Here is a 13,351-nt window from a genome sequence, read left to right as displayed (position 1 = left end):
CAGATCCGTCACAAGTCCTCCACATGCTGCAGAGAATATCTGCTCTGCCATAGAGCACTGCATCCTCCTCCTTCTCTGACCTTGGTGTTCCCTCCTCCTCTCCCTGTCTGGCCTTTTCTACAGTTTCTTTTCAGAGGCACCACGAGCTTTGCTGATGGGCTCAGCTTTGGCCTGTGGTGGGTCTGTTGCAGAGCCATCTGGAACCAGCTGTGTCCAGCACAGGGGCAGCCCCTGGTCTCTTCCCACAGAGGCCACCCCTGCAGACCTCCTGCCTGCTACAAAAACCTTGCCGCATACACCAAATACACCAACTTAAATACTGAGGGGGGAGGGGGAAATCAAATACATACAGTTTAGTCCCTGGAGATTACTTAATATTTTTACATCTCTTGAGCATTTTTCTTTTTGAATAGGGAGAAACAACGCCACTGGTTTTTTTGTCTATATATTCCACCTGTGAACAACTATTAAGCACAAATAACATTGCTTTGTTAAACAGCTAAGTTTTTGAACCTGCTGAGTTAGCAAAGATATCCACAGCAGCGTGTTGAGAAGGGGGGCAATTAAATACCACTCAAAATAGGGTTCTTATTTTTCCATACTCTTTGTTTGGCTATCACCACCATCATGAGGGTCTCTACCATGTTACATGCCATAGAAAGCTACCTGACACAATCTGTAGTGCATTCTTTACCTTCCACAAGCAAACTATCAGAATCTATTAAAATTACTTTATGCTGATAGTACTAGAGACAGGAGAAATCACAGGCCAAGAATCAGATACTAAAGAATGTGTCTCAGGGTGCTGAGGCCAGGCCCATTTGCAAGCAAATGATATTGTGTGAAGCTGGCATGCTCAATGCATGACAACTGATGCACTGCAGGGGGGCTGGACTAGATGATCTCTAAAAGATCCCTTCCAACCCAAACCATTCTATGATTCTATGTGTTGCTGCCTTTGATATAATCTCAATTGGTTATATATGCTACTTTTAAGAACATCAGTAAATATCTAGAGAAACAAAATAAGAGTTGAATGTTTCACAAGATACATTTCTTTATTATCGTAACCACAGAAACATGATTTTGTACAGGAATGTGTAAGTGAATGTTAATCAATGCAATTAAATTTGTTTCAAAGATCAGGTAAACATACTACAGAACACTGTATTGTAAAGAACAAAAATATCTGCTTTCCAGCCTTACAGTGCACGTTTTGGTGCAAGTATTAAGACACAATAGTGTTCAATTCAGCAATGTATTGCAGAACATCATGCCACAGTCCATTTCAAAGAGGGTCATGACATGCAGCTTGTTAATAAAATGTTGTGGTATATAAAACCACCATGTGTTAATTCATAAAATATATAGTGGTTTATTTGGATGATTTTGAAGTGATTTCAGTGTGGAAGTTTTTATCCAGGACAAACATCGAGAGTCTCTTGTTATTTGGAATAGTCTTCTTTTAGGCGATGGATTTGGCTTCAGGTAGGAATGCCTCCCAGTATTTTATTAGCTTGCAGAGAAGGAAAAAAAAACGCCTTACTTTAAGTACTGAATGTTGGAAAAGAACACACATACACCTTCTTCCTCTCGTACTGAATTTGTCTCCACTGGACAAAGTAAGAGCACAGATGCTTCCATTCACATTATCCATTGATTAATTATCCATTCACATTATTACATGATGCAAGAAAAACACAAGTAATAAATACACAAATCTGCTCATGCAAACAGAGTTATTCTTACGCACTGAGCACATTGCCACAGAATATAGTTATACAGAATTTGTTTGCACGGTGAGTTTGCCATTCTTACCTCTAAAGGTGTTTTGTTTTTTAATTATTTTATTTTATTTTTATTAAACAAAGCTGGAGGATTATATTCCCAGATTGAAAAAAAGAAAAGATTTCAGACACTCATTTGGGAACCAGGCCTACTTCTGAGTCACTGAAAGCTGTTTTACTGCTATACAATATTCAGTACTTCTTTTGTTTGTTTGTTTCTTTTTAAAAAAGCAGATAAGCATTTGAGTATTCAAGTCTCTTCAGTAAGCCTAAGCACATATTTAATGCATTTTGCTCCAGTCTACAAGTAAAAGTATTACTTGAATAGACAAGACCTTCCACTCCCCTCCCACCTCCCTGACGAAGCTTCTCTCTTGCTCCCCTGAATTAGGGCTATGCAAGTGAGAACAGTAATAGCTGGGAAACAGCAATCACTATGTTCTCCTGCAATATATTACAGACTAGAGTTAGTTCTCCATGTTTTAGAAACTGCTATACTTAAAGCCTGCCTTTTTAACTAACCTAATATGGAATATATTAATTATTAACTTGTACAAAAATTTTAAAATTTCTTACCTGCTGTTCTGTTTGCACTAATGATTCTAAGTACTTGATAATAACAGTTTTAAAGTCTTTCACTCGTTCCCTCTGTTAATAAAGTAAATAATTATGGCAGATTAACCTCTTAACCAAGTTTGCTTGGAACATCAATATTATTTAAAGCAAAACTGTCATTTATTTGGACAAAATTATACATGCCTCAAATCTTTGCACTTCCTCACGAATGGTTTTGGAGACCTGTTCAAAATCTTTTTCCCCTTGCTGAACTTTTGTCTCCCACTGGCAAAGGAAAAACATGCAGAGATAAGACTGCGTTCTCTGTTCAGTCTATTGGTAGCTGAACTTTTTTTTATTATATTAGTGATAGTCATTCAAGAGTTGAAAAGCACCTTTTTGACATACTTAAGGGAAAATATCAGTACAGTAATTTCAGAACAACAATTTACAGAGAAGGATGTCATCAGATCAGTTAAAACAATGATATCTCTAAGGTAATGTTATCTGTATACCAAATATAAAAATATCTTAATATTGTTATTAACGAATATTTTGTAACAAAAAATTTAAAGATTCTTTAGCAAAGAAAAAGGATCTCTAAAGCTTTATTAGCTATTCCCTTTACAAACACTGCTATAAAAGGAAGCTAAACCTTTAAGTTTTCTTATCTGTTCAATCAAATGTGAAAAAGTCTCAAAAAATAGTTGCCTGTACTTTCCTATTCACAGAATAGATTATTAAGTCTTCATCTCTGCCTATGGACAAGTAATTGCTTATCTTTGTCATATTTCTGCTGCAGATGACAAGCTAACAAGGATGCGTTTATTGATAAGAATGTATATTATTTAGGCAAGCCAAAGCACAAACTTTCTTGCTCAGTGGGGACTGTTTTAAGAGACAGCAGCAATAAAAAAAAAAGAAAATAATAAAAAATTGCAGGTAAGAGCACAGAAGGAAAATTCAGAGGAAGTGAAGCTGCTTGTAGGGTTTTGCCATACTGGGAACAAGGCATTAATATCAATACTACAAAACACTTGATCATGTTTATCCTTATTTTATATCAAAAGACATCCAGTTACACAATTAAGAAAGCATCACCAGCTATATTACCTTATCATTACTAGACTTTCCTTTGCACCTGCTTTTATGCAACTATTATATTACTAAATTTAAACCATCTGTGTAAGTATATTATGAAAAAAGCTATCATCCTGACACTTCAGACATATGCATGCTAACAGACATTCTAAAAATGCAACTGTATCTGTTAATCTCAACATACTAACTGAATTATGGGAGCTAATAGATCTGGTAACAGTTATCTTACTCAGAAAAAAGCAGCCAGGAAGCAACATTTTTTTTTTTTTCAGAGACAGCCTCTATAGGCCTATGGACCCACGTCCCAGATTCATCATATCCAAACACCAGGGTTTGTAGGAATTATCACTGGATAATTTGCCATCTTACAGTTTCTGACAAGGAAAAATCTTCCCCTTGTTTAATATGGTGTTTTGAGGACTACTCTTTTACCTTTTATCTGCACAAAGGAACTGAGTCATGGATGAAGCTCAAGCTGCATAGGCTTCCACTTTTTGATATCTCTGTCAAAAGGACTACTATTAAAGAATTCAGCAACTCTGAATATATTTCAGTGGAAGCAATAATTTTCTGCCAGCACATTCAAATTCTGTGTTTACTAACAACCTTCTCTAAACACACAATAAAGTAGGAAAAAGAAATCCTTCAGGAACGACATCATTAATTCTTTTTATATTAAGAATGAGAAAGGGTCATTGAGTATTTCCTACTACTCCAAACACTCAGGAATTAGTTTTGCCAATGAGTTCCAGCTCACTTGTTGCATGGTGGATGGATGACATCAAGAGAGCCAACCAGCAAGAATGTGGTCACAAAAGAGTGACACTTTTTTCCCAGTCAACAAGGGCCTTTTTAAAGAAAAAAAGAAAGCCACATTAATGAGCAACTTCAACACTGTACGTAAAATATATTGAAGTGCAGAAAGAAAAAAGCAGCTTGGGTTAGTGACCAATGAGGCAGCCAAACAAAATAAAGTGCATAAGCGATTGAAATCTGCAATGATGTTCTCCATTATTTCATGAGAAAATAGTGGTGCATAACAAGAATGCATTAATGTTAAATAATTAAACTGTCCTACCTCTTCAATTTCCTTAGTGAAGCATGTTAGAAAAAGTGTATAATTCATGAAACTTCAACATGTTAGATTTTTACTGAAATTATAATATATATATATTTAAAAAAAAAAATATATAAGTAGATATGCTGGATCATTAAGCAAAACATGAGAACAGTTATCTGTTTGTTAGTCTTTTTAGCTAGATTTTAGCTTTAGAAGCCAAGAGATGTTCTTCTGACTACCCAAGTCATCTGCAACAGTTAAAAGCATTTTTAAACTTGTTCATGTTCCCCTCCTCCCATATCCCAGACTCTGTAGAGACAGTATTTGATTGCCTTACATATCTCAGAATGGGTAACAATTGTGCACATCTCATATTTTAAATAAATTCCTTTTAACAATTTCAGTAAATATGGAAAATAGCAAATACGTGATTTATAAACAAAAATTGTATAAAATAGTGCATTGATGGGGATTGAATGAATCAGTACAAAAAGTCTGGCCTCCAGAATAATATAAATACTTGACAACATTACCTCTTTTATATCATCTTTAGCTTGCTGCAGTTTATCAGGTCTGTTGGCAAGTTGGAGCTTTGCTTCAGCTTCATGTTTTTTTTGTAAAGTGACCTGAGCATCTTGCCATTTCTGCCAGCATTTCATTCGATGATCAAACACACCCTGTAAGTATGGGCGTTTATTAAGCAATTGCAATTGTTAAATTTATCTAAAGTCCTATTAGGAAAAGATATTTCTGGATAAAACTGAAACAAGTGTACTCAAAAGAAACTTCGCTGTGTCTTGGATTTCATTTGCCAGCATGCTTGCACAGCTAAATACCATCTAAAAATAACAGAGGGCATTCAAGAAGCCTCTTTAGAGCAGACACCTTGGTGCTCCAAATCATCTTGTGTTCCTTGACCCATCACAATACTACCAAAGCAATCACTGCAAAGTGCTATAATACACAAATGCTTCTCTAAATACAGATTCTAGCAAACTTTTTCATTTACTATATGCATAACTGGCAGTACATTTTTGTTAGCAATGGAAGGAGGTAGTAGAATTGAATTATACATTTTTATATATTATGTATTCTATATAATAGAATATATAGAATAACAATATATAGAATAACATATAGACTATAACTATATATATTATGTGTGTGTGTATATATATATATATAAAATACATAAAAATATATTCCCAACAGCCTGACAAGTTCAAAGATATTTCTGGATAAAATCCTTAGACACCCCTGTGATGGGTTGACCCTTGGCTGGCTGCCAGACCCCCCACCCACAGCTGCTCTCTCATTCCCCCTCCTCAACAGGACAGGGGGAGAAAATAAGATGAAAAAAAAGCTCATGGGTCAGGATAAAGACAGAGAGATCACTTACCAATTACCATCACAGGCAAAACTGACTCAACTTGGGGAAGATTATTTTATTGACAATTAAAAACAGAGTAGGATGGTGAGAAACAAAGACGAAAACTAAAACACCTTCTCCCCACCCACCCCTTCTTCCCAGGCTCAACTTCATTCCTTCATTCCCAACTCCTCTACCTTCCCCCTGCCTGAGCAGCACAGGAGGGATGGGGGGGGTGCAGTCAGTTCATAACAGTTCCTCTCTGCTGCTCCTTTCCTCCTTACACTTTTCCCCTGCTCCAGCATAAGTCCTTCCCCCGGTCTGCAGTCCTTCAAGAACTGCTCCTGCGTGGGCTCCTCACCACAGGCCACAGTTCCTGTGAGGAGCCTGCTCCTGTGTGGGCTCTCCAGGACTGCAGCTTCCTTCAGGGCTTGCTCCTCCTTCCACTTGCTTGGGTGTGATCCTCTCCACAGGCTGCAGGGAAATACCTGTTCCAGCACCTCCTCCCCCTCTTTCTTCTCTGACCTTAGTGTCTGCAGGATTGTTTCTTACACTTCCCCCTCACACACACACACTGCTGAGCAGCAATTTGTCCTTTCTTAAATATGTTTTCACAGAGGTACCACTAGCTTTGGTGATTGGCTCAGCTTTGACTAGCAGTGGGTCCACTGGGTAGCTGTCTGGAACCAGCTGTGTCTGGCATGGGGCAGCCCCTGGCCTCTTCTCACAAAGGCCACCCCTGCGGCATCCCCCACTACCAAAACCTTCCCACATAAACCCAATACAACCCCTCCCCATGTCAAAACCTAATCATGCTGTATACCAAAATTGAATACTTTCTTTAATGAGATGTAGATCCACAAGTGATATTTGTTGCTTATGTACTGAAACTATTGGTTATCTAATATGGCCAAACTATTTTCTTGAAAACATTTTATGAGCATACTGTAAAAATCAGTTACCTGAAAGAAACATGTACAGCATGCTAACTAGTATGGTGTCCCTAAATATTCTGCACAATTAATATTGCTCTAATTAGAAGATATTCACCATTTAGATTTTGTCTGGATCCTATTAATCCATGCCCATTTTTTGTCACAACAATTTTTTATCATGGGAATAACTGATCATGGATTCATTCATTTTACTTGATTGGAATTTCAGGCAAAAACTCAGCAAGTCTTAACTGCATAATGAAGTGTGCAAGTGCATACAAACATTCATAGACTCATAGAATGGTTTGGGTTGGAAGGGACCTTAAAGATTATCTAGTTCCAACCCCCCTGCCATGGGCAGGGATACCTTCCACTAGATCAGGTTGCTCAAAGCCCCATCCAACCTGGCCATTTACCTTAAATATACAAACTGCAAAGTGTGACCCTAAACACAAAACTTAAGCATTTTTCCTAGCAGTACTTACTTTTACTGCAGCAATAAGACGAATGTAGTCACCAAACAGTTCTGAGAACACATAAAAATCAGCAAAAGCTTGTTCTTGATGCAACTGATCTATCTTCTCCTCAACCTCTGCAAGCTGAGACAAAGCTCTAGATAGAGCAGTGTGGTCCTCAGAATTACTTAACATGGCAGCACTTTTAGCAAAGGCAGCTGTGTTGGCTGAAAGCTCTGAAACACAGGAGTGACATCCATACAATGAAGTTAATTTGTTATGTTACTCTTCAAGATAGATCAACCAAGCAGACCTCTGCCCTACAGCAACCCTAAATTTACCAACTGAAAAATATAAACTATATTTCCCAAAGCTCACGATAAAATACACAAGGAGATCACAATGAAACCACATTTAGGAGAACATAGTGCACCCAAAAGTCTCCAACATCAGTAAATGATTTGCTGAGCCTGTTATGTGATACCTATTGTGTTTTGCAAAATACATGGAAGAAACTGTCACTTCAGTATTATCCAACTGCTTAGTTCAGAAAAAGTCCAAGCCCATAAAACAAAAGTCAAGTCACATATACAGCAAATTCAAGACAATCTTAACTGGTCTGTAGTGAAGTTGTTCCATGCAGTTGTGGGGGAGGAAGAAGAGGAAGAGAATTATTCAATGAGAACATCAACACCAGAGTGGAATTTGCTTCCATTATACTGTTCTATTGACTTAAGTATCCTTAACAAGACTGTATACTGTAATATATTGACATGTTTTAACATGCCTTAAAAAAAAAAAAGCATATGACTTTGTGGCTGGCATCCATGAAACTGAAGTTTTGAGCTTATTCATTAACAAACACTTAGGCAACTGTCTTATCAAACCTCATGTTAAGTCATCGTGTTAACTCCTATGAAGGACCTTTGAACAAAATTTCATTGTAATCCTTAGTTAAGGATTGAAAGCTTAGTTAAGGATTGAAAGCACAGATTTGTTTATAACTGTGCTGCTTTTGTAGAATCATCAGAACACCAGAAATATTTGTAGAAGAAAAGTCTTCAGATATTTAAAACTATCACAATTTAAATACCACTCTTTAAAAAAAGCATTTCTTGAAATCTAAGAGCAGGTGTCAAATCAGCGGTAATCAAATACATTCCCATTTTCATTACTTCTTAAAATACTCTTTAACCTTGAGGACATCTGATCTCAGAGACATCTGCCTCTACAGAGAATAATTCCTAGTAGAGGAAGTAGAGGTATGAGAAAGCAATTTAAGACACATTCATGTACTTTTGAAAGGGCAGAGTTGAAAGGTGACCCCATACTTAAACATAATGCATCTGTGTCATAAGGCACATTTATGGTCTTTCATATACTACAAATCAAACTTTGATTTATTTAATTTATATTAAAATAAATAAATGATCTGATGGAAAGTAGTATTGACAAAACAGCTACATAGGTAATTAAAATATTAAGCTTATGGACATTTCTTCTCTCAAAACCTAAAATTGCTAGTGAAAGAAAGAGAAAAGGAGGAAAACTTATCTACACATTTGCCTAGTATTCCTCCAATACAGGGAAAACCATTCAAACTGCAAAAATAACCTGATTTGTCTCCTATCAGAAAGCAGTATTGGTGTGATGTAAAAGGACTTAACTGCAAGGTTCAAGCAAATGATTTATTTGAACTTCACTTACAGACTTAACACGCCACTATTGCAGGTTTTACAGATACAATGGAGGAATGCACTATTGCAATTTTTTAAGGCAAGAGTAGTACATTATTACAACCACAAGCAATTCACAGACAACCACAAGCATGCACGCGTTCACAAACTTAAAGCATAAACAATATTCACTTACCCCTCCAGGTAAGGGCTTTCAATCCCAGGGAAGTTACCTCAACCGGCGTCCCGATCAAGGGGGGGAAGGGTTTCCTTCACAAGCCAAGTGTATAGTTGGAGAAGTGAATCCCCCATTTCCAACCTGAATCTTAAGAGTTTTTATCCCCTGACTTGTGGAATGGTGTGTATGACTATGCCTGAGTGGACTATGATATATGCCTAAATGGATTATGTATATCTGAGTGGAGTTTCCCCTTATCTTTCCTTTGTTGGGCTGTGATTGTTTGAATACACAAGGTTGTCATTTGAAACTGAAGCTGAAACCCTCCAGGTTTTGGGGTTTTTTACCTTGCTTCCTCAGGCAACTGAATAGTGGTTGGATCGAGACTCAGGGCATACTATTTGTTAAGGGATTTCAAGGCTCAGTTCAGGTTTTGGTTCTTTGAATGGCACAGCCACCGCCCTGTTTAGTTTAGGGTTTATCAGACAACCCAGGGCTAAGCTGTCTACACAGCTCCCCGTGAGTGGTCTCTGCAGAGAGACAGGGCCTCAAGGCAATCCAAGGCTGGGTCGCTTTTGTAACCCCCCATGAGTCGCCTGTGTGCACTAGACATGGTGAAACTCGTTTGTGAACTATGAGCCGGACAATCCACACAATTGGGGAAACTAGACCAGGGACTCGGACTAGCAGAGGCCATAGTAAACGATAAATTAAAAACTGATTTTCTCATAGATACCTGTCCTAGTTTTGGCTGGGATAGAGTTAATTGTCTTCCTAGTAGCTGGTACAGTGCTATGTTTTGAGTTCAGTATGAGAATAATGTTGATAACACTGATGTTTTCAGTTGTTGCTAAGTAAGTTTAGTCTGAAGTCAAGGATTTTTCAGCTTCTCATGCCCAGCCAGCAAGAAGGATGGAGGGGCACAAGAAGTTGGCACAGGACACAGCCAGGGCAGCTGACCCAAAGTGGCCAACGGGGTATTCCATAATATGTGACGTCATGCCCAGTATATAAAGTGGGGGGAGTGGGGCTGGGAGGGATCGCTGATCGGGGACTAACTGGGCGTTAGTCGGCGGGTAGTGAGCAATTGCATCGTGCATCACTTGTATATTCCAATCCTTTTATTATTATTATTATTATTTTCTTCCTTCCTGTCCTATTAAACTGTTCTTATCTCAACCCGTGAGTTTTACTTCTTTTTTCACGATTCTCTCCCCCATCCTACTGGGTGGGGGGGAGTGAGTGAGCGGCTGCGTGGTGCTTAGTTGCTGGCTGGGGTTAAACCATGACAATACCAGAGCACAATTTTCCATGATTAAAGTAGAATCATGTCCTGGAGCCATCCCTCTGAAACATCAGAAAATATTAGTAAACGGAGTAAATGGAGTAGTGGTTCCTTACTGAATTGTTAAGGTAAAACTGAAACCTCCCTTTTGTGCCCCCCCCCCCCCAATACTAAATGCTACTAGGAAACCTAAATATATTATACATGGATATTCTATGAGGCAAAAGCTGGATACAGGGCAACACTAAACAGGCTTTTGAAACAACTGATGAAGAAACAATATCAGGAGGTTACCTTTTTCAGGACCAAATGGATAGAGGGTAGGAAATAAGTCCCCTGGTCCACTTGGTAAATTGATTATGTTGGACCTCTTCCTCAAACATCCGAGGGGTGGCATTATATCCTTCCTGGAGTTGAAATAATATCAGGCTTAGGGAAAGCTTTCCTTGTAGGAAAGCTGATGGTCTTAACACTGTGGCAGGACTTAATGGATGGTTTGCTGACACTCCCATGCCTTCTGCTTTGCAGTCTGACAACAGCTCTCATTTCAAAAATAAAATTGTACAAGAACGGCGTGAACGTAATGGAGTTGCCTGGGTGTTCCACATGCCCTACTGTTGTGTTAAAGGGTAAAGAAGTTTGGCAGAAAATAAATACCCTTGCATTCCAGCTTATCCTCAGGTGTCAGAGGGGCTGGGGGCGGCTATGTTTAATTTTTGAGTGATGTCCAATTCAACGCTATAAGTCCGGTCGCGTTCAATATGCTGAACTATCACAATGATGGATGCACTAATAGCGTACTGCACTCTTGGCTTAGCCGCATTCAATACACGAGAATTACTAGACTTAGGGAGTTTGGATGCATTAACGAACTATCACGGCTAGATTAATGAATAGTAGAGTTTATTAAAGCAACAGGAGTACAGGTTCTTTTGGATTGCCAGTGATAAATACAGTGTCTGCAAAGCACGTGCAAATAATAATACAGTCGACTACAAGCACACTAAGTTATGGAAAAACTCTATAGAGCTTTCTAAGTTTCCCGGGGAAGCACTCGGCATAACCGAGGGTTCGAATCTTACCCAATAGGCGTCCCTATGGTGGGGGAGAGAGGTTCAGCCCATCGACTGATCCCAGAAGTCAGCGATGTCCTCCTGACTTGTCTATGATGGTGTCTTCCCTAACATTCCTCCTCTCTTAAGCCCTTTTATATTTTCTCATTTTTAGGTGGAGCTTGAGTGACTCTAGTCATACATACCTTTACTTTGATTGGTGTAAAACCTCCTCGCTTTATTTTTAAAGGTATATGCTAGAGAAAATTCAGAATGCATGCTCAGTGAGGGGTGGTCGCACCTTGGAGGTGGGTAGCTTTTGGGATGGAGGTGTGTTTTGGTATTATAATGAGATTATAATGAGCAAAGTTCACCCAGAGAACATGATTTAGCAGGTCGCTACTCCAGAACTGGGCACTGATGATATACATCAGAAGTAAGGCAATAGCATTGACAGAACCCCCTTGTTTCACCTCCTTGCTGTCCTGGGTTCAGCTGGGATAGAGTTAATTTTTACAGGAACCTGGGAGGTGGGGGGGCATAGCCGGGGCAGCCGACCTGAACTAGCCAAGGAGCTATTCCATACCATGTGACATCATGCTCAGTATATAAATGGGGAGCGGGCCGGGGGGAGGGCTCTCCACTTTCGGTGGCGGAGCATCGGGTTCCGGGTGGTGAGCAGTTGCACTGTGCATCACTCTTTTTGTATATTCTTTCATTAGTACCGTTGTTGTTGTTGTAACCTTTTTTTTGTGTTGTCCCAGTAAACTGCCCTTGTCTCAACCCTCGAGGTTCCAGGTTTTTTTTCTTTTCTCTCCTCCGTCTCCTCCCTATCCCACCGGAGGGGGGCGGGAGGAGTGAGCGAGCGGCTGCGTGGTCCTTTGTTACCAGCTGGGCTGAAACCACGACAGTCCTTTTTGGCGCCCAACGTGGGGCACGAAGGGTTGAGATAACGACAGATCTGGCCAGAGCGTGTTGAAACAAATTTGTCATACGCATTTCTTATATTAGATAAATAGATGTTAGTCACAATGTTGATTCATTTGTTTACATGGTGGCGTTTTGTAAGTTCTTATATGCTCTATGTATTGCCTGTAGTTACGTTTCTCACCTCTGGGAGAGTGATTGGGATTATCATTTTGCTGTACTGGGCAATGTCGACTTGTGAAATGATTACATCACTGGTCATGAGGTTAAGCTGGTATCTGTATGAGGCAGTGATATCATTTCCATACCTCGGGCACCTTCTATCGGATTTTATTGGTAATGACACTCAATCCATGGGGAAGTTAGGGGGGGATACTTCCCCCCGTCCGTTCGCCTCCCTTCTCTCCTTCCGACTAATTACAACAGCTTTTGAGAATTTTGAATATCCTTGGGATGCGCAAGCCAGTGTGCTTTTAGTGCTATGTCTCCTGAATGTGTTTCAGGTGATGTTTAGGGCTACAAAAAGGCTCTTTAAGAGTACCACCCAGAGATCTGCCCTAAAGCTGGATATTCATGGGTGGCACGGCATGTGGGAGGATATGGGCAGGTATGTAGAGAACTTCTCACCTGAAGTGGCTTGGAAGTTCACTCCTGAACAACTAAAGAACCCTCATGAAGTGGTAGAATATTTGAAAGAAAAATGCTGTGGCTATTCCAAAGACGTACAAGTCACTGCACTGTGCTGGGCCCTGGCCAGTATCTACCAAACACTGCTTGATATTAGGCAGCACCCTCAGGGGGAAAAGGGGGAAAAGATGGAAAACAGGACAACAGGCACCGTGGCTACCCCAACACTGACAACAGGCACCATGGCTACCCAAACCCCGACAACAGGCACCGTGGCTACCTCAACCCTGACAACAGGCAGTGTGGCTACCCCTACCCCGGCAACAGGCAGTGTGGCTACCCCA

The 13,351-nt window shown here is 39.7% G+C and overlaps 1 protein-coding gene across 4 annotated transcripts in view; it reads right to left on the bottom strand.

The window, feature by feature from the left end:
• Positions 1-1,039: 1,039 nt before the first annotated feature.
• Positions 1,040-13,351, bottom strand: part of LOC128136207 (sorting nexin-2-like) — a 35,857-nt gene continuing 23,545 nt past the window's right edge. For 2 of the 4 annotated variants that reach the window (XM_052775411.1, XM_052775407.1), the window contains 3 exons: positions 7,293-7,498; positions 5,037-5,180; positions 2,638-4,533 (listed from right to left, as the gene is read on the bottom strand). In XM_052775411.1, coding sequence (XP_052631371.1) covers positions 4,225-4,533; positions 5,037-5,180; positions 7,293-7,498 — 659 coding nt within the window. In that variant the 3' untranslated portion in view covers positions 2,638-4,224. The other 2 variants (XM_052775410.1, XM_052775409.1) reach the window with 2 other exon arrangements.

Source organism: Harpia harpyja, chromosome W (assembly GCF_026419915.1).
Source record: "Harpia harpyja isolate bHarHar1 chromosome W, bHarHar1 primary haplotype, whole genome shotgun sequence".
NCBI classification, from domain to species: Eukaryota; Metazoa; Chordata; class Aves; order Accipitriformes; family Accipitridae; genus Harpia; species Harpia harpyja.
The sequence above is the reverse complement of the archived record's forward strand: the minus strand, read 5'-3'. Positions and strand labels throughout refer to the sequence as shown.